The 22,342-nt window shown below is 37.6% G+C and overlaps 1 protein-coding gene across 14 annotated transcripts in view; it reads left to right on the top strand.

Moving 5' to 3' along the window:
* The window catches only part of EYA4 (EYA transcriptional coactivator and phosphatase 4), a 161,105-nt gene that overhangs the window by 93,942 nt on the left and 44,821 nt on the right, over window positions 1-22,342 (top strand). For 9 of the 14 annotated variants that reach the window (XM_068938360.1, XM_009688851.2, XM_009688847.2 and 6 more), the window contains 2 exons: window positions 9,357-9,481; window positions 16,645-16,737. In XM_068938360.1, coding sequence (XP_068794461.1) covers window positions 9,357-9,481; window positions 16,645-16,737 — 218 coding nt within the window. The remainder of the gene's footprint in view (window positions 1-9,356; window positions 9,482-16,644; window positions 16,738-22,342) is intronic. The other 5 variants (XM_068938365.1, XM_068938364.1, XM_068938359.1 and 2 more) reach the window with 2 other exon arrangements.

A 22,342-nucleotide genomic window follows, 5' to 3' on the forward strand; every position in this document is an offset into this window, starting at 1 on the left:
GTACAGTGTGCCTGAAAGAGCTTCTTTTCCCTTGGGCAATCCCTGAGGAAGAAGAATCCACATGTTTCAGTCTCTACTTTGAAATTATAACAGACATTTCAATTCAGAGAAAGTCAGAGATGATAGAGCCGACCCTCTGCTGTAATATTTATGGGATGCAGTCCATGCTCCATTGAAGCCAATAACAAAGTTCACAGCAACTTCAACTTCAGTGCTACAGGTCAAGGCTAGGAATTATATTCCTCCTTGCTCCAATCGTACCTCCAACTACAGCATAGACGAGAATGAAGGGTTTGGGAGTTATATCAGAAGTGAAGGGAAGAGCACCCTCATTGCAAAGGCAGGTTTCTAATATTCTCTAGCACCCTAGAAAAGGGTATGAGGTATTATATCCTTTTCTCTCAGGAAAAGGTAGTCAGAAGATAAGATAATGATGAAGTTATCCCTAGAAATTCCTGTTTCTCATATGTGGGTGAGTACCAGGGATTTGGGGAATCTTCTGTGCTTTGATGCTGCTTTTCATCTCAAGCTTGTTAACATGTTGTCTAGAAGAGGGCATTTTTTCCCATTCGAGAATGGCCATGCTAGAACACCACCGTACTCATTGTCTGTAGGACACAAGGTCTTCAGACAGCCATTTCAGAAAGTCCTCTCATTGTTGCAATTAAAATCATACCATCAGTCGGTGAGGAACGTTGGCCTGTGTTTTCTGTGAGATGCTTTGAAATCATTTGTGGTAAACTGTGACTGCGATGGGTATTCCTTAAAAAGGACAGATGGGCAGCAGGCTAGTAATTGACAGAGCTGATCATCGCATTATGTACATGCACATTGCTCTGAGATGAGAAGTAGTCTTTGTTGCAGTTAAAAATACTGAAGAAGGACGTAGTGACATTCTTCAGTTGTTCACTTTGTTTATTACATGTTACTCTCGAGCAGTTGAACTGGTGGTGACTTCTTGGAGATGCAGAAGAGACTCTGAAATTCCCAGCAGATTTTTCAAAGGTGACTCTAAACGCCACCCAAAGACCTTGTTAAGGGATCAACATCTGCAGTTTCCATTAAGAAGTTATAGAGTAGGAGGGAAGACTACAGGCTTGCTGTTGGTGTTCTAGCAATCTTTACAGAAGTATTTGTTATTTGTTTATAACATCATGTTATAAGAACCACAGAACTGATGTGTGCGGATCACATCTGGAAATGATCAGAAGTGGAAATGGGAGCTGCTGGGTGAACTACTCTTTGAAAATGTGGTCCTGTGATCCAAAGATCTGTATTTAGATCTTACATATCTGTAAATTGGTAGTCTGTATTTCATATAAGTTGAATACTTGACAGCTCCCTGTGGAACTGTTGTGTCATTATCACTTTTGATTTATTTAAATGCTTACATAATGATTTCAAAACCTACTTTAGTCACCCTTTTTTAAATAGTAGGTTAAACTCATGTTTAACCTCCCATATACCTTTATATATTTTCTGTTCACAGTGGGACTAGAACTGTGTAATCTACCTTGTGGTCTATGGGCTGTATGGCTAAGCCGTACATTAGCCGTGTATGAGCCTGAATTGTGTCATGAGAATATGCATGCTGATAAATTGCTAGAGCTGTGCTAGGCATAGGTTCAGTGTGTGCCAGCTAGCACTCAGACATGCTCAGATGTGACTGTGGTTCAGGATGGACCAGTCTGTATGCAGACTAAGAGAATTTATCTCACTACTGTTCTCTCAATTATTCCATCTCAGCTGGCCTTTGGACTGGAGAAAAATCCCTGTCCTGCTCTATTTATTAATTAATATTAATATATTAATATGCTGTCTCTCTGGCTCCTGGAACGATTTTCTTCAATCAGCTGCCTTTTTTTAGGAGAAGACAGGAAATCTGTTCAAACACCACAATACCTCCTGCCAGAGAACTTCCTCCAATGCCTGGAGCATGGACCTTGAGCTAAAAACAGATCACATCAAACCTGTGACTGTCACATTCATATTTATATATAGAAAAGAGATCTCAAAGGCTGGGATCCAGCTGGCCAGAAGGTATCACTCTCAGTAGCTTTGCTTTCTGTGTATGTATCCATTTGTTACAATCAAAATATAATTGTGCCCCATATAAAACTGTCATTTACCTTTGTCAAACCAAACCAATTGCAAACTGCTGGATGGGGTGGTGGGATGGAAGGAGGGAAATACAGAGAAAACGCTTCCCATTATCTACCTTTTTAACGAAAGTCTGCTAGTTTATGCTAGTGGAGACCTGTGTTTTCTAACGGAAGAAATCTCCTGGGCACAGAGAGCGTGTGTTGGAAGTGTATGCTGAGGTTAAATCATTTAATAACCTTTTTTTTTTCCAGAGTTGTCTTGATTTTTATGTATTCATTTTGATCCTTTTTGGCCTTGGACAAATGGCCAAAGTGTCCAATAGAAGAAATCAGAAATGTTTCCTAGAAATTATTTTATGTTTTATCCACAACTGTGGAAATCAAAGTAAATTAATTAATTGAGAAAATAATTTAATGAGAATTTGCAGCTGACTCAATTGCAGTAGAATAAACATTTTTCAGTGACTTGCTGGAAACCATATTAAATCATATTAAACTGAAATAAAATGTCTCAGTCAATCAGAAGCCAGGGAGACCATAGAGTTACTGATGCTCAAGTACATAGCAAGTTTCAGCAATTATGCAGCGTGAAAACCTGTGTCTTCTGAATTCATTACTGTGTTTGGTCATCAACAGAACAAACACAAGCTCTTCACCTTCATTTTCCCTCAGATAGAAAAAGAAGAAAGTATAAGCTTTCTTGTTCACCAAAAATCAACTTGAATTTTTATCAGTATTCATCTTCAAAATGTTTAGTCAAATTTTATGGTTAAACGTATCTCAATGATATCCATATATCCCTTTTAGTAAAACAAGACCTGCTTATTGCTATAGCAGTAGCCATATCCTAGACTAATACAAGCTGTGGCCTTTGGCATTTACTCGTGAGATGAGAAAAGAAGGAAGCATAGATCTAATGGAGCCAAAAATATCTGGCGCCTATTTGTGGGGAAGGACAGAGAAGCTCAAGGTGACACAGACAAAACAGGAGGGCAGTAGTAAAAGTTTAGTTGGGGAATTGGGATGGGGGAATTGAGGAAGAAGCTGCAATGCTGTTAAAGGAAACATTCTTTTTCTCCGGCTTTAAATGACATAATGAGGCACACTACAAAGCTGGCCTTTGTCACTGAACCTGTTTGCTCACGTTTACATCTGAGCCCTCTGCACCAAATGCTGCCTGAACACTGAGGCTGGCTGCCTGTCAGACATCTCGTGTAAAGTAATACTGTCTGCATGATGCTTTTTTTCTCCTGGAATTAGAGCTTGAATAACCAAGAGAAAGACAATAGTCACAAAAGCAAAATAGAGATACAATCACACCCAGTGCCACTTTGTGCCCTAAGGAGTCCCACTCTCCACAAGATAAGCAGTATTGTTGAGATCTAAAAAGCTATAAAGCGAAAATGGGCACTACCAGTTTTCCTCAAGCTATTGTCCCTCTGCACTCCAGGGCTCCTCTCCACACTGCATAGTGCTGTTATTGCAGTCCCTGGGTAGATGTTATTTCCTTGCAAGCTTGAACTCATGAACTTCAGTACTGGGAATCTGCACCATGAGATTCAAGTTTGTAGTGAATCATCCATATTCATAAGGACTGTAAGTGCAGTCCTTACTCTACAGTTACAGTTCTACTAAGCTGAACCTCATGCTTTTTTATTATTTATTAACTATGTGATATTCATTAACACAGCAGAAAACTAATGTTGCCCTTCTTCATTTCACTTAGGTTTCCTCCCAGTGATACACTTTATGTGGCATTGGTTCTAAATTGACAGCGAAAAAGTATTTTTGGAAGATCAGTGTGGTATTAGTTTTCCTTTTTTCTCTTACTTTCTTAATATGAAAGTTGACATCCTAATTACCAAACCACGAGAGAAAGAAATTATGCACTAGAATCCACCTTCCATCCCCAAATGGTTGCAAAAAGTTCAGTTCTTATTTTCTGAATTGTTAAAAAAAAGTAATAAAACTCTGAAGGGCATTTGCTGGTTGTATCCGTCTAACATGACATTTTTTACTGCTTCTTAGTGCTATATCAGATCACTTTACAAGTTAAAAAGTGAGGCCTCAAGGAGAGTGGAGAGGAGGTCTTGTTAGTGTCCAGCAGTATTATTTGTTTTTAACTCTCTGGCAGGCTCCCAGGACTTGCATAATGTTGAGGCATGCTTTTGCAAGATAGTGCCTAGTAAAGCAAAGGAGCTGGTATTATGACCAGCTATTAAGCTTGAGAAAATACAAAGCAGATGGAGTTGATGAGCCTGGGAATCATCTCAATGGAGAAAATTTGCATCATCAGTTTTACTGGTTTTTTATTACCTTTTACAGTGGCAAAAAATGTCAAGGGCTGCCATACATAGAGTTAAAGCACCTGGAAAAGCAAAAATTATTAACCTATATTTTAGTATTAGCATAATGATTAAAAACATTATGTGTTTGAGGATTGTTCTTGGGCTGCATGTTGCGTTATACTATTTGTGAGAGTCCTTGATTAAAAGATGTTGGAAAGTTTTTTATTGTGCATTCATATGCATATACACATACATGTGTGTGTTTCTAGCACCAAAAAACTATTGAAAGTATGTATGTAGTTGTGTGTTAATATACATATAGTTTTACGTATTTGTGTATTTCTCCCAAAACATGCCCGTGATCGAGAATCTATATCTCTCCACCTTCTTTCTTACTGCTCCGTTAAAGGATTAGTGTAACTTCTTATAAATTGCATTATATACAGCTTGTGTAGATATAAGTAAGCATGAAAAATCCCTGGCCTAATTGTGAGGGTGATGTGTGAGATACAGTTTTCGAAACAGCTAGAAAAAATACGTAAATTTGATATCTCTTGCTAGTGATTGTTTTAAGCTTTGTTGCAATTTTTATATAGATTTTTTTATACTATGACATTTGTATATGCACATGTATATACATTCTGATTTTTCTGTCAGATTGAAAGACTTGTATGGAATAATTCTGATTGCTTATTTAAGAGAGATAGGCTTACTAGTCGTGTTCAGAACATGGCTTAAAAAATCTGCATTAACAAAATTTCCTATGTCAAATGGTAACAAAAAACCCCCGATTTTCTTCAGAACTGTGATATTGGTCAGAGAGCTGAGCCCACAGCAGCAGGAAACAGATTTAGCTGAGTCTGAACAGATCTGTTACCCAAAATCAGTATTACTCTAAAAGTTAATTTTAAATAAAGGGGAATTCCATATTTGTTTAATTTTAGAAGCTCCAAGGTAGCTGACATCTTAATTGGACAAGGCTCCAGGTTTCTGTGGAAAAGTTTGGGACATGTAAGAATGGGGGTTGTAATAGGAAAGAGAAACAGGGAAAATTAAAAAAAAAAAAAAAAAACAGATAATGTACATTTGTCCTAGTAAAGTCTAGTAAAGGTTCTGCTAAAGAAAATTATATAGATAATTTCCTTTTAAAGATTTTTTTTTGACTCATTTAGAAACTTAATGGAAATATTAGATTTTAAATAGCCTTCTGCTAGTCCTTCTTTCAGTTTTCTTTGGATTTGCTGCGCATGGAAGTTTAGATTATGATGCTGGGCTGTGTGCTTCAGTGGTCCAGGGTACCCCACAAGTTCTATTCAGTTGCCTCTGTAAAGACAGGTGGATGCTATTTGGGTGCTATTGTTTAACCCATTTCTGAACATAAGCTATCACTTGAAAAGGTGTCGCTTCAAGCCAGGGAACAAAATGTGGCCTAATATGGAAGCCCCAAGAGTCACCCATAGCCCTGCTGTGATTTTTTGGGATTGTGCATGTTCACATGGAGAGCTGAAGCCCTCTGGGGTCTGGGAGGATGTTCTGTGCAAATGGGATGTTTTAGAGACTTTTCCAGTAAGCCTCTAAAATAATCTACTAAGCACATGCAAATACCAATTTTCAAAAACCCAAAAAAGCTTAGCCAAAGCGGCGTAAAAGATAATTCCATCATGCTAGATTTCTCGTTTTTGCTCAGAAGCTTGGACTTATACTAACACTCTTGAGGTAAACAATCAAGAGAAATTTAAAACAGTTTCTTGCAAAACAATCCATTTCTTCAAAAAATTATGTTCTGATACAACTGGACACTTAATTACTTTAAAAAGTAGTCTGAGACAGTGCAAGACTGGGGAAACTATAGCTCAGTTACATGCATGGCAGAGCAACAACAAATGGAAAATAAAGTTGTATGATGTAGTTGTTCAAGCAGTTTTAACAATCAACATTATTCTGCCTAAACTGAAACACATTGCATGCACTAGAAAACAGTCTTTAATAAATAACCACATGCACTTAGAAGTATTAATTGATCCTTCAGAGATCACTCTTTACTTTTTTTTGCCTTGGTTATTGCAGGAAAGCACATACGGAACCCAAACCTGCTTCTGATTAAGTCAGTGAAAGCAGGAGTCTGATAAACATTTAGTTTGAAAAAATGAATTCAAGATGTTGGAATTATTTCATCCATTTTATTAAACATTTTTCCTGTATCTTTTATTCACTGGTACTGTAAGATTTGTGGTAGGTCCATTACGTCCTGAGAAATTTTAGGCTAAAGGTAAACTAAGAGCATCCAGAAAGGTGAATAGGAAATCTGTTACACGGAAGCTAACACGTGCACTTGAATGAGTAAGTCAGATAGGGATATAGGAAAACAATCCCTTTACTTGTTCACACAGGGTAGAGCACCCAGGGTAAGTGTAAATGTATACAAGTGGTTTTGTGAAACTTTTTATCCTTTTGGATATCATTTTTATCTGTAATAGTCTACCGATAAGTGCAAAGTGTCTTTTACTCATCCAGCTAAAATTTCTATTCTTAAATGTACTACTTTTAAGACAGTATTGATTAATTAGTTCACTTGCGTTTCAGTTATATTTAGGAGCCCTGTTTATGGACTAGACTGCCTTTCGCTGGATGCTGAGCGTAAAAAACAAATGTAAGGTTTCTGCACAAAAGGTGTCGTATTGGTATGGAGCAATAACTATTCCTTTTACAAAGTCAGATCTATCAAAAAAAGAGAACCAATGGACTTAGTTTTCTGCTTAAAAAAATCTAATTCCTTTGAGTATGAAATTTACTTGAGACAAGTAGTCTTTAAATACAGTAGCTGCGTAAGCTAATGATTTTGCTTATGAAGTACTGTTGATGCACATGCATCTTCTGGCTGTGATATATACCTGTCTGGAAAGAAATTATTGCAGTTTTCATGTTAAACAAGAAAAAAAGCACACGTAAACTTTCTGAGTTAGAGCTATCCATTAGGTATCTCTGATCATATTTGAACAGGAAATCATGACGCTTAAACTGCTAAGTGAACACATGGAGAATATTAAGCTATATATGCAATGAAACATACATTGTTTATTTTGTGTAGCTTTCTCTTTCTCTCTTAAATACATACAAGATGGAAACTCACAGACTTTCTTTAACCTTTAGCTGCTATCCTTGTTGTATAGAAACTACTAAACAAAAACTGATGGGATAGTAAACCACTTGAGTTCGTTTTATGTCATCGAGCACTGATCACATTTCCAGTAGACAAGAAATCTAATACACTGCTGACAGATGTATGGAAATATATATACAATTAGATGATGAAATCTGAGTTAATCTCAGTTTGTGCCATTGCATTTCCTTGAATATTGCTATAAAATTCTTACCTGCTGGTGTATGACCTCCTGCAATATAAGCTTCCCACTACTCATCCAGACTGTTTTGGGGGAAACTGCCCTGCTAATAGACTACTACTAGGTCTCAGACCTGATTCAAGCTTTTACTGGAGAAAATGGGCTTCATGGGCTTCATGTGATTTTAGATAAGGCCTTGATGCATTTTCCCAGTTGTGATGTAGTATTTCCTAAACCATAAAATATCCAAGACATGAAAGCTCTCAGTCTGTGTCTTGGGGTACCTGAATGTAATGAGAGGCAAACTAAGGGAACCAAGAGATCAAATGAATTAGGAGCACAAAAATTCTTCCTCTTTTTTTTAGTTTTCTTTCTTGGAGTGAAAAACAGATTCAGACAGCAGACATATCTGATGAAAAAATATATGTATTTTTTTCCTGGGGGAATATGTGTGGAGCACAGAAGATAGACAGTTCAAAGGGAGACTTTCAATGAATACTTTCAATGAATGCTGGGTGTCGCCTTAGCACTTGGCCACTGCTCTTCCTGTCCAGAATATGAATATAAAGGAACAGTTATACTTACTGAACTGTCCCAACTGTTTGTCTCTTTCCTAGCTACTTTAGTCTTCCACAATGATACTGGGCTTTTACAACTCTATAAGACAGTATTGGCCTTTGTAGAATACATATGGTAATTGATTCTCCTGTTGCAGATGGGCTTGGAAATTTGCTTATGCATAGCCTTTTGCATGCTTCTTTGGGGGAAAAAAAATCTGTAATTAATTTGCAAATGAAGCAAGGAAAAGGGGAGCACAGACTGTAAATCAGGTTGTGATGCCAGTCTAACATGGAATGCTCCTTGTATGCAGCCTGCTGCATCAGAGGATGGAAGATCTGTTGTCTATGACCGAAAGCCGTCTACAGTCCCTCAGTATGATTGTGACACTGAAATCCATTGTGAACTATATCCACATCTTTGTCTTTTGGAAATTTTGCAAGTTGCCTAGAAATGACTTGGAAGAAAAAAAATCAAACTATTAAGAATACATGTGTTTGTGAGATTGAAGAGGCTTCCAGATGTACATGACAGCTTTGTTCTTTCACCTGTAAGCTCTGTTACTATGATTTAGTGTGAATTTAGTGATTACTGGTGGTTGGAATACAGATAATGAGAGTCAGAAGTTTTTCTGTATTGCTATGTGATGACTGACTTTTCGCTTAATTTATCCATTTACTTATACAATATGCACTCATATATATGTGCATCTATATTTGTGTGTGTGTGTGTGTGCGTGTGCGCGTGTGTGTGCGTGTGTGTGCACTCCCTCGTGCACATCTTTTACAGGCACTCTGAGCAATTTCATTAGCCTATGTTATTTGCTTTATAGTACTTGGAGGAAAAGTAGAAAATACGAGGGTTGTTGCTGTTCACATCAAATTATTAATGGTTTATTTCTTAAGTTCGTTACAGAACAAAGACGACCTTGGTGGAGGACCCTATATTGATTTGTAAATCTAGCTACATTACAAATTTCCATGTCCAAAAAAGTTGTTTTAGAAAATTCATATTATTATAGATATTGTCATGATATATTTAAATACTATTGCTTTCTTCTGTAACAGGTCTATGGAAATGCAAGATCTAGCAAGTCCCCATAATCTTGTTGGAAGTAGTGATGCACCAGGTAGTTCCAAACTGGATAAATCTAATCTCAGTAGCACATCAGTTACAACAAATGGAACTGGAGGTAAGTATCAGATATTGCTGATGCACAGAAGGTTTTGGCTAGTTTTTAGTCATATGCATTTTTTAAGTTACCATGTCAATGGTGAGCATGAAGCCATTTATAAACCCAGCAAGAATTATGAAAAAATTGCAGTCATACAATATTTAAATTAGCACTTTGTTTCAGTTTGCTATTCTACAACACAAATGAAAATAAAGACCTTTAGGCTGACGTTTTACCCACTGTAAATTTTATACTAGTGTAAATATAGTAATTCCAGCAGCATTTCTCCAGTTTGCACCAGTTGAAGTGAGAGGCAGAAATGCTCAATAGTGAAACTGATAAAATTTTGGAATGATTGATCTGAAGGAAGCTTATACTTGGTTATCCTTGTTGGTAACTTGAAATAGATTGCATTTTCTGCTTCATACTTTATTGCTGAGTAATAATTTACTGTTACACACTAAATTACACCCATTTTCGTTAATTTAAAAGCTATTTCAAAAGAAGTGCATCAAAATTGGCACTAGTGCTGGTTCAGGTAATTTTCTCACACAATTTAACACACTAATTTCATTTCTTTGCAGGTAATGAAAGCTTTTCATAAAACGATTGTAAGGTTTTCTTAAAGCTTACTGATTATTACTGCTGTTCTATTACTGTAGGGACAGCACTACCATACAGCTAAAACACAGATGTTTGAGTGTTTTCTATGCCGATAATAGGTTCTGCCATAGCTGAAATGGAGCAGTGGGGGGAAGGGTATCACGTTCTGAGATGGAGTCCTCGCCCCGTTAGTATCAGTGAGAGTAACACCATTGATACCAGCTAAGCTAAAGTTTCAGCCCTCTTTTTTGGATTGTATACATTGCGCTGTGCTATATTCTATTTTAACAGTTGACACCAACATCTTTGCAGTTTTTTCTTTCTCATCCCAATGTAAAACATTTTACTCACTTACCCTTGTCTAAAAACAAGTCTGACAATGTCAATGAAAAGTGCCTGTGTATATGGAGGGAACAGAGTCCTGCAGAGAAAGGCCTAACCATTAAGGTTCAGCCTAGTTATATTTTTAAATAAAAAGCTTATTCCGGCATAAAGAGAGGGGAAAACTGCAAGCAAACCTTTAAAAAACACTAATAACTATATGCCCCTATATTATACTTGCATAAATAAACCGGTTAAAATAATACTCATAAAAACAATACTGTGCAGTTAAAAGACTTGGCACAAAGTGCAAAAACACTGACTTGCATTGAAGAATATTCATGTACATTGAATAGACATTCGGACAATGAACCATTATACTATTCCTGTTCTCAGGAGACAACATGACTGTTTTAAATACTGCAGACTGGTTGCTGAGTTGCAGTACTCCCTCTTCTGCAACAAGTATGAGAGATTCTGGTACAGTGCATGTGTGTGGTGGTGTGTCTCTGTGACTTCTGTGTTACATCTCTCTTGGTCTGCTTTGATCTTTTGTTTTGTGGTTTGAACATTAACATATTGGGGTTTTTTCCATCCTTTTTTTCCAAACCCTTCTCAGAGGCCTTTCCTAGAGCCAGAAAACTGGAAGGAAGTTGTAATAAATATTTATCTTACCATACTTGGAAAACCATTTCATGAGCAACGAAAATTTTAACTGACGCTAAGTTAGGTTAACTGTATACATGCTCTGAGAGACTGGGAGAACCTAGTGCTGATGAACTTTGCTGGGAACTGCTAGTACTTCTCATTTCTGGAAGTCAAACGAATGGATTTTCCACGGAACGCCCATTTGTTTTTCTTTTATTTTAGTACAACATTACATAATTACCTGAGCACAAATCAAGGTTTACACTACTACTACTACTACTACTACTACTGCTACTACTACTACTATTCTACTACTACTTTTATTATTAAAACTTATATGTAGTGTGCTACTACATGTAACTTACCACTTTGCAAACATTTGGCCAAATTTCCAAGCTGTTGTTTTTATTTGTGAGTTTCCTCTCATCTGTATTACTAATTGTTATGTATTATAATGCTTTGTAATAATTATATATGTAATACTGTTGCAGTACCTGTGGGAATAACCATAAGTGGAAACATGCATTGCTGTGACTATCTACAAGCATAGATGCTTAAGCTACACAGGCTTGGGCTAAAGTTTGGAAGATCTAAAAAGTTTCCTTTTAAAAAAACCTTAGAATTAGCTTGCCATATGCAAGCCATGTACCCTGAGAAAGTTTACCAAAAAAGTTCAGACTTGAGCACAAAAGTATATTTTGCGCTGGAATAAATGATTTTGTGTGAATGTTCCTGCTCAGTTACAGTAATTTAAGTTCAAGGAAAAACTGAGCTAATTTAGTCTGTCACTTCAGTTACATGGTCAGCATGTAAATGATGAAGGTAGTAATTCAGCTGCTAATTATCAGGAGTGGGGAAATCCAGCAGGGAAGTCCTTGCACTATGGGAAGCACTTCAGCTTTGTTGTAACCTTAAATCTGATTTTCCCACAGCCTTAGAATCTTTAGATCTATACTTTTGGTAGAGTATGTCCTGAGGAGGCCAATCTCTGCAGTAACTGCACTTTCTATATGTCTATCATTATATTATGTTACGTGCTTAAACTAAGTTTAGCTTAATATATGTCATCGTCAGTTCCTTCATGAGATATGTATGCTATAGGGCTTCCCTGGCTGATGCTGTTACCATGTGCCTGCCTTGGCAATCCTTCATCTCAGATGTTCTGCCCAAACCAGGCCCTGTGTCCTGCCTTCCAGGCTTGGTGCAGCTCTAAGATGAGCCTCAGCTGGCCAGGCAGCTGCTAGCCATCACATGAGATATTTTGCTTTCAGCTGCTGTCCTCTCTACAGCTTGCATAGCTCATTGGCTTCATAAACTCTGCTAGCCACTTCACGCTGTTCTTGGCCTCCTCCCTTAGGAAAATCCTTAGGCTTGCTAAAAGAAAGGAGAATATCCTTCCCTTGACAGGCTGCCTAAATGATTGTTTTATACGAGTTTTTAAAGAATCAGACTTGTTTGCTCTAATTGCTGTCATTGCCTCCTGCTGTCACACTTGCTGGTCCAACCTTGGGCATAGTAGTAGCATCTGCTCTGAAAATTCCATTTTCATTTTCAATCTTCAGCATAGAGAGGTTCCTTAGGAAAAAAAGAGCTTGACAGATCACGAGTCGTGTTGACCTGCTAAGTTGTTTCATCAAGCAAAGAACTTGTATTGTAAAAACTGTTGCCTGTTGGGAACTACTCTGAGTTAGTCTTAGAATCAATATAATAATTAAGTTTGGAAGGGACTGCTGGAGGTCAGCTGGTCCAGCCCATGCTCAGAGCAGGGCCAATTTTGAAGTTAGATCATGTTGCTCAAGGCTGTGTCCAGTTGAGTTTTGAATATCTCTTTAAGTGTGAAGTTCGATCCCGCAGCCTCTCTGGATGCCTCTCCAGGTGGCTGACCACTCTCACAGTGAAAAATTTCCCCCTTACATCTAATTACATTTTTTCTGGCTGCAGCTTGTCTGTTGCTTCCCGTCCTTTCACTGTGCACCTCTGAGAAGAGTGTGCCTTTGTTGGTTATCTCTGCACCTACCCATTAGGTAGCTGTGGATCTCAATTAGTTCTCCTGTCAGCTTTCTCTTCTTAGGGCTGAACAAACCTAGCTGCCTCAGCCTCTCCTTATACATCCTGTGCTCCAGCCCTGACCATTATGGTGACCCCACTCTTTTAGCATATTCAGTCCTTGTTGCTGTCAACAGTCAAATACATTTCCAGCTAAGATGGCTTTTCATCTTATTTTTACTCCTCCAATGCTTAAAAATTAAATCTAATCCACACTTGAAAAAATAGGGTATCCAGTTTGTATTCTTTAAAGTATTCCTTCAGTGTGGTGGTTGAAACTCTTAATCTTTGTACTATGTTTAGAAAAGTTGCCATGGTAGTATCAGAACCACACGTCATTTCTCAAGTGGCAGGAAACCTAGGGATGATTCTATGTTTTTACGTGGTGTCAGCTTATATTTTGATTTCAACTTCAAATGTTATTGGATTTTTGGTCTGACATTAGAATTTTTCTTTTTTGTTAGTTTAGTGCTCCCCCCACTTAGTTTAATTATATGCAACATAAAAAAGAAGGGTAATAGTCCAAACGTCTAGCTGCAGTGAGGAAAGGTCTAGATTAATTCCTCACTTTGATAAAATGTGAATGTAATGAAGCAGAGCTGTTTGAAATCAAGTACATATAAAAACATTTTCTATATGTATTCTTGAACAAAGCATGATGCCAATATGGTGTTTTTCCTCCAGTTAAGTACAAAAAGGAGTTTCTTTTGTTTTAGACCATTTTCTGTTTGACAGGGAGAGAAAAATATGGTGAATATTTATGTCGATGGAAGTGCACTGGAACTGGCAATAACCAGAAATAGACATAATTCTGAAGTACACATTTCAGTTCCTCACTGAAGTTTTAGTTAAAGAAAACAGGCATATGTGAAAGTGTCTTTCTGGATGCAATACTGAACATAGGTCATGACTCTTCAGCGCTGGCAGTAATGGAATGCCTTCTTGAGTAGCAGTGGCTAAAGGTCCTGAAAAGTAGTTTTTTCCTTGTAGGTAAATGCCGAAAAAATACAAAGGAAAGAGATATATATCTTGCAAAGTACAATACGATCAGAGATCTTCAGAGGGGAAGATAAAACTTTACAATTTGTCATTTTCCTTGTAAGAAATAAACAGACGTGCATATGGTAAAATTAATTTTGTTACTTTTCACGCTTCAAGCAAAAATACGTGTTTGATGCGATGGAAAGGCCTGAGGTTTAGTGGAGGCAATTGTTACTACATGGTGAATGACCATTAAGCCTTTTCCTGGATGTATATCTTACTGATGGGATGAAAATAAAAACACATCTTTCTAATCTAAATAGAAAATAGTAACAATTTACTACTCTTACGAATGAATTTGTTCAGTTTGTATGATTTTTGTCACAGTTTTTTTTTGAAATCAGTAAGTAAAAGCTTGCAAAATGATAAGAAGGGCACAGCAGCTTGAAAAAATGTGGCTAAAATTCTTCCATGATGATTTCACTTTGAATTAATATCCTGCTGCTTGCAGAGAGATGAGTGTGCCAGTTTTAAAGAGAAAAAGATAATGAAAAGAAGGTTACATTTAAAAGGCACATGCATTCAAATATTTGTTAACCTCTCATAAAAGAGGAAAGATAGAGGTGCAGCATAACTGTAACTCATGTAAGAAGGGGCTGTTTGGTTTTGTTAGCACTGGGACACTGGCAATATTGCAGGACATTCCGTACATCACAGAGACAAATATACCCTGATTTCTCAACTGTTCCACGCTTTATCTAAACAGGCATTTTTTGAATTCACCATGGGTCACCTGTGCAGCGGTAAACATCTGTAACATCCAGCATAGCTTACTGAAGTAAAACCTGTTCAGCAATTTGCCTAGCCTTGTTGGGTGTGCTGACTTAGGACACCTAACTCACATGGAGCTCATCTGTTCTGGGAAACTGACAACTGTATTTAGAGCTGTGTAGTTCCTGATGATAACTTTTTTCTTGTGCTCACAGCGGGAGGAATAGCAGAATCGTTCTATAGGTACCGTTCTGGCCACTTTCCACATGGGAACGCCAAATCCTAGGTTTAGTCCATCCACCATCGTCTCCTCTAGAGACTTTTAAGAGAGATGATCAACTCAAGAGGGCGACTCAAACTGTGCTTGGACTGAGTCACCCTCTGGAATTGCTTCTCTCTGTCTGCTGAACTTAAAGGGAGATTATTATGCACCTGATTTACATGCTTAACTGCGGTGCCAAACTTTTGGTGAGTTGAATATGGGCCATAATTTGTAAATATGTTGTCAGCTCAGAATATGAACCCCTCCTACACCTGACTGTTGCCAGTGAAGTCAAGTACAGATGCAGACAGGAGCTCTGGTCAGCTTAGTTTAGCTGAGGTCTCTCAGAGGGGTCGAGTAACTAGCTGGCAGAATATGCCTCTGCTTGGCACATGTTACAGCTGCCAGAAGGAACTCTTGCCAGCTTGGCAATCACAGCAAAGGCTTCTCTTAAAATCCCAGACTATGTCATTGGAATTTCAGTACCTGGCATGTGACTGCAGTAATGGGGCCCCCGGGTCCTCATACCTGCCACTTCACTCTACACCCTCAAACAGTGATCCACGCTGTAGCGGGCCGCAGGTGCATGTGATAACCATGCATACCCGCTTAACTGACCTTCGTAAAGCAACTATGATAATATGTTGGGGTTTTCCACATATGGCAGTCAAACTTCTAATAAAAGCCTTGGTATATTCTGTACCTCTGTTTCTTACCACATGAATTACAGAGTCGTTCCCAAATTCCCATACAAAAGTCCACACTAAATGGTCCCTTGAGGTAACATATTACCCCTGTGATTGCCCCTGTGATGCTTTCAGTTAAAGCTTGGTTGGTAAGGTCACGTGATGATTCATGAGAAACATTTTGAGTTCATAGTGGAACCAAATGTTTGGTAACGTTTAATAGCATATATGGTAACTTTTAATTTTAATTTGGTATTATGTAATTAGAAGCTGACTTGTCATGGATGTCATTTATGCCCTCCTTGAGTTCTAAATTTCTTTTTCTCACTCTTTTTCTTTTTTACTTCTCTCTAAATTTATGGAAAATGCCTTGCCAATGACCTAGCACAAAAAAAAAAAAAAAAGCTCCCATACACACCAGAAAAAGAGGGAAGAGATAAGGGAGAATGCTGGCACTCTTAAAGACTTTTGCTTTTATATGAAAATGAAACCATATTATTGTTTCACTTGTCAGGCAAAACTATTTTTGTTATGTGCTTCATTCCTTGACAGCTAATGTTTTCTTCCTCTCCGGTAATCATAGGGAATTGTTAGAATTAATTAGATTTAAGTTGAAATCTCCCCAGAAGATATTCCAGTTGCCAAACCCAATAGACAGATGAATGCACAGACAGAAAGAGATAGATGAATGGCTGTTCCAGCCCAAGCCATTGTACAGTATTCTCAATAACACAGTAGAATGAAGGTCTAAGCTGTTACCCCGCATGCTTATTCTAGCCCGGATTACTACTGGTAAAACTGGCATGAGGACTCCGGTGTAAATTTAGAAATAAAATCTCATGTCTGCTTATTCTTCTATGTAGTGTCTCTTCTTGCAGTCAAAACAGAACCCATGAACAACAGTGAAACAGCAACAACAACTGGAGATGCATCGCTTGACACTTTTACTGGGTCAGGTAAAGCCATAATAAGATCATATATTATTAGATGCACATTAATATAGCATTTAATAACCTTCACTAATGAACATTTCACTGCATGGAAGCAATCTTTTAAAAACTACAATAAAGTAACATTTTAATACCAAATAATAATAATAGCTTTCTCAGAAAACATCTTAATTTACAATTCTCATGAGCTATGATCTTAAAAAAGCTTTAGTGGTGACTAAGACCATTCCTGTGTGCAGAAATCTTACTGCAATAATGTCGTTCATGTACTGTAGCTTTTTTTGGTGCTAGTACTGTACAATCTCAGCAAGAAAAAGTTGGTTTGTATTTGTAACAGCCGTTCTAATTTGTAAAATTTAAAATGTCAAGGGTTATATTTCAGTGATAATCTTTCTATTCCTGCTAGCAGTGTGTTAGTTTAAACACTGATCAGATTTCTCTAAACTACTTTCTGTCCATGTAAATAAAGTATATATAGTAGTTTAAATAATTAAATTTTAATAATTAAATAAGTTCTCAGTTACTTCTTTTTAAAACTCAAACAGAAGCAGCAACTTTTAAGTAGATTAAAGTATTTATAGGTGATAAACCGTGGAAAAGTACAGAGAACCTGCCTTCTAATAAACTACATCCTGATAAAAATAATATTAACAGGGAGGGGGAGGGAGAATAAATGTTGGAATTATCTTTATACATCAGTAAATGCAAATATACTCTGAAGTTGATTATTCAGAAAAGGTCTTGAAGAACTTGTACTTATTCACTATAAGTTCTTGAGAAAAAGGTCTTTTGAAAGATGAAAGCAATCATGTATTGTGTCTGATTAGAAAAACAAAAACATTTTCCTCACTATAATCATATTGCAAGAAACTCAACAACTTAAAATCTAAGTTCCATAAAAATGAAAGTCTTGGCTAAAAAATAGCTTTTTTTTGGTGAGAACTTTGACTCTGTTGTTACTCTATTCTAAAATTTTAGTAATGATTGCAGATTGTAGAATGTCTGACCATATATGATTTTGGCATTACTGCTGAAATTTTATCAGCTTGTGCGATGTATTTAGGATATCTGAGTTTCATTTCATATGTAGAACATAGCTAAGCAACATTTTTATGAAAGGTGCCAAAAATTGCAATCTCAAGTTCACGTTTAGATACCTAAATAACAACTTATTTTCCCAAGATGCCACTCACCCGTTAGTTCGTACTGACTTCAGAAGAAGTGTTGAGATCTCTGTGCTTCTGAGATGCAGAAAAAATCAGCGCTTCCAAAAAAGGCAGGAATTTGAGCTTTACACAGTCATTTTTGTCTGTTAGCCACCTGCATATTCAAATGAAAAAGGAGCGTGATTCTCGGGTTAGGCCACAAGCTCAGGTATGAAATAAATGAGTGTGGTCATTCCAAGTGGGAAGATCAATAGTCTGTCTATCTGAGTAATGTCTAGTCTTCATCACATCAGAGTAAGAGGCAGAGCCTGCCTTGGTAACATTTTGAGTCTTAAATAAAAATTATATCTAGTATTTACACTCTTGCCTTTTACTGGTACTTGCAAATTGGACAACTTGATTGGATCAGCTTTGTGACAGAAGTGGTAAGGAACAATAAAAGCTCACTTAATAAAAATAAATGTTTCATGTTTTAACCTAGCTAGTTATTTGGGAAGCTTAAGGGATTGCCAATGACAATAAATACTAAAAAGTAGAAAGATACCTTTTTTGGCAAACCAGCCGCAATTGAAAACAGTGGGTAACATAGCATAACACTGAACATCATTGTTTATTTTTTCCCTAATAAACAGTTACATATATGTGTCATTCCCAGCTATGACAAAATCATAATGCTAGTGCCTTCCTGCAGCTTTCAGAACAACTGTGTTCTCATTTCATGCAGATGCGTAGACTTACAGAGCACTAACAGGGGTATCACCTACTCTGTCTTACATTCACAGGGCAGAAGGACGTAAGCATTCTTTGATGAATATGGAACAATTTAATTATGTTATTAAATGTTTGTTTCTGTTATTAAATACTTTTATGAAATGAGATGTGGGTGAAAAGAGAACTCGTACTGCTAAGGCCCCTTTGAGAGTCTGCCGTGTAGAATTTCTCTCATTCAGATATTCTGTCCATTAAAATTGACTTCCATGCTCAAAGAACAACAAAAACCCATGATGTTTCCTAAAGCCGGGTGAGAGGCTGAACTCCAGGATGTAAGGTAGAGCCAGCTCTATACCTAATGACCTGCTTTAACATAGAAAGTGATGATCTCTGTGAGGTATAATGGCAGGAGGGACACATTAGACCTCACAAGTAACTGTGATGCACGCTGATTTTTCATGGATAAACATTGCAGCTTTTTTAAATTGCTCTGGAACACTTATCCTGCTGGCTTTCCCTAGTGTTTTGTAATCAGAAATACTTCGGAAATGGACGTGCTGGCTTTAAGATTCACGATGATAAACCTGCGAGTTTGTACTGAATATACTAGATTCAAATCGTGCGTCAATAGTGTAAATTGAATATACTAAGTAAGAAACCTGGCATCTGAAGTCCCACAAAGCAACGTTTAAATTGAAAAATACACCATGTTGATCTAATGAGTTGAAAGTTGTCCCAGTGGCCTCACCCAGGCTCTGGTATTACAGCTCATACTCAAAGCTCTCATTACACCATTCTGTGGAGTTACCACTGGGAAAATTTTTGCTTATTAGCACGGGTTAACAAGGTAGAGAGATTATTTTGTGCACCCCTCTTCCTCCTCCTTTTTCTTCAGAGAATGGCGGTTGGTAATTAATATCAGCATATTGTATTTGAGTCTCTGTGATACTGTAGCAAACTCTTTCTGGGGTGGATATTTACAGGATGTGGAGAACTGCAGAACAGTCTTAAAGTGAGCATTTTCATAATCTGTGAATTTGCTTTAACTCATGTATCATTAGCACATGCATTTCTTGTGCTTAAGTTGCTTGGAATACTGGATTAGTCTGAGAGCTCTTTAGCATTTTAATGGAGCAGAGAGAGACATTTGACATTCCCATCATCCTTTCTGCTTACAATTTATGACACAGAAAAAGAATATTAAAAAAAAATCTGAAGGATAGAAAGGCAAAGGTAGGAAATGTCACTGCTGCACAACCTTTGGTTACCTTGTGTTTATACATTGTGATTCGTTATTTAAATGAGATCCTTTTAACCTAACTTCTTTGCACAGAATTTTCCAGATGTGTAATGGAAAAATAAGATATTCCAGCATGTGACTATACTGAATCCAGCGCATGCTATCAGCACATTTTATGATCATATAAATTCTTCACAGCCACCTTTGCCAATTAAGCTAACAGAGTAAGTGATAAGATCTGTCTGTTAGCTTGTCATGCCCTCTGCGGATCAAAATTAGTTGGGACTGGAATGTGCCCTCGGCACCATAGTGAGCCTCAGCTCTGCCACGCTCTAGCTGGGAGTGTGCCCCATAGGGCACAGGTACTGCTGCTTTTTCTCCACAATTGTCTTTTTCCCTCTCTCTGTCTTGTTCTGTCCCGTTCACAACCTTTATCTCTCCATCTCAGACAACCTTGGTAAACGATTTCTTTTCCCAGCCAGTACCTTCAGGCCTTAACCTGTTTCCCGTCCCGTCTTCAAATTTCCAGCCCAAGGGGCTCTTTTCTTAGACTTCTCTCCTCCAGCCAGTCCCTCGTTCCTGTTTCGGAACCTCCACCTTGAACATTTTACTCCAGAAGCTCTTACCTCCCCACAGCTAGAGAGAGGGTAGCAGTGCAGAAACCCTGCAGGGCACACATCAGCCAGCAACTGCAGTTTGCAGAGAAGGTGGGCTCAGTGAAAAGGAAATTCACCTGCAAACATCCCCTATCATGCCTCTACACAGCATGCACAAACTGTGGGTTTTTTTTTTTTCCAGAGGTGTGTAACTTGATGAGAAACTGAGAAATCAAGGGTATTTTACCAGCCCTGAAGACCATTCCTTTGGAAAATTCAAGTAATGAAGTCTTAGAAATATTCGAGCTTTTCGGAGAAGAGAGTGACAGTTTTGTTTTCAGCATGAGCAAAGTAATGTAATGGTGTCTAGCCCTGTTCTTAGAAATGGCTATGTAAGGTAGTATAATTATAAAAAACGTAACAGCCTCCCTTCACCATCTCTTCCATTGCCAGCCCTCCCCACCAAAAGCAAAGTAGGATTAGGAAGACATCCAGCAGTGAAATCTGGCAATTCTGAATATTATTAGACTTTAACATAATCTCAGCTGTGATACATAGGTCCAGTCCACAGGCTCTACTCAGTCATAGTGTTCTTTTATGGTAGGCCTTACACCAACGTGTTTCCCAAATATCTAACAGTTTAAAATGTTGCGTACAAACTGATGTGACAAGCTACCAGAGAGAGTGAAAGGACAAGACTTTTCATTTAAAAGATACACAGTTTACTTTTGGGGCACTTGACTGTTTCTCTGTCTCTTGCCTACGCCACTAGTGTCATTAGGAAAACTGAAAGAAATAGAAAATTTAAAAGCCAGACACATTTCCAAAAATACTTTCTTTTCTTGTCTGAATTTTTGAAATAAGGTATATGGATAAAGAATAAAAAAAACAGGCCTGAGAAATCACCAAGGTCACTTTGTTAACTCTTACGCGTCTTCAGAAAGGTCGCAGCGATACAACAGGGAAGAGTGATTGCTCTTCCAGAGTTGAACAAATAAGAGGATCCTTTGGAGTTTTATGGGCCATTTCTGTTGATGTATGCAGCTCTTAACTTTGCCTGTATCTGAGAATAGCTTTATGCACACCTAGTGGCTCACTCTGCAAATTGAGCTTAAACCATGGCAAGGCATTCTCAAAAAGAAAGAACTTCCACATGGAATATGTAAATTCAGCAGATTTCCATTACAGGAAAACCCTTAATATCTTTTCAGCCGTCAACTCTGTTTTATGAAAACTGATGGCCCATGTTCTAAAAATTATTATCCAATTCTTCTTTATTTTCAAGCCATACTCCATGCACCTTTAAAAAAGAAGCTAATGGTTTTTCTTCTACTGTATTTTCCTTTTAAGACCTACGTGTTCTAAATGTGTTTAAACTAGCTTTAAAAATATGAAATTCTGCATGTGTTCAAAGCAATAGATTTCAGAGACATTAATTAGACCTAGATGTAGAAATATATCATGTTTCATAAAATAGTTAGGAACCTAAACCTATTTGTCACTAATACAGTTCTGGAAGTTCGTTTCTGCTACCATTACGAACAACTCAGGAAGAGGGTATACTTTGAAGTACAGCTATGATTGATTAGACTAAAGAAATTCCAGTGCTTCATTGCGTACTACTTTAATCTTTTGAAAAGTGAATGAACAGCAGATGGCCTAATAAAGACACTCTGTATGTTTGCCCAGTATGGATTTGCTCTGAAGGGATTGGTTCAGCACTTTAGACTACATGTATTTGGAATACATCTGTCTTTGTCAAGACAGATGGTCAAAGGAAACTTCCAAACACTTGGAACTAATCCAGTGTGAGCACCGCTTCTGAATGAAATTTTAATGGGATATGACTATCGTTCTGTTAGCTTTCTTGGAAGAATGCAGCTGTTAATAGTATAGAC

Source organism: Struthio camelus, chromosome 3 (assembly GCF_040807025.1).
Source record: "Struthio camelus isolate bStrCam1 chromosome 3, bStrCam1.hap1, whole genome shotgun sequence".
NCBI lineage: Eukaryota > Metazoa > Chordata > Aves > Struthioniformes > Struthionidae > Struthio > Struthio camelus.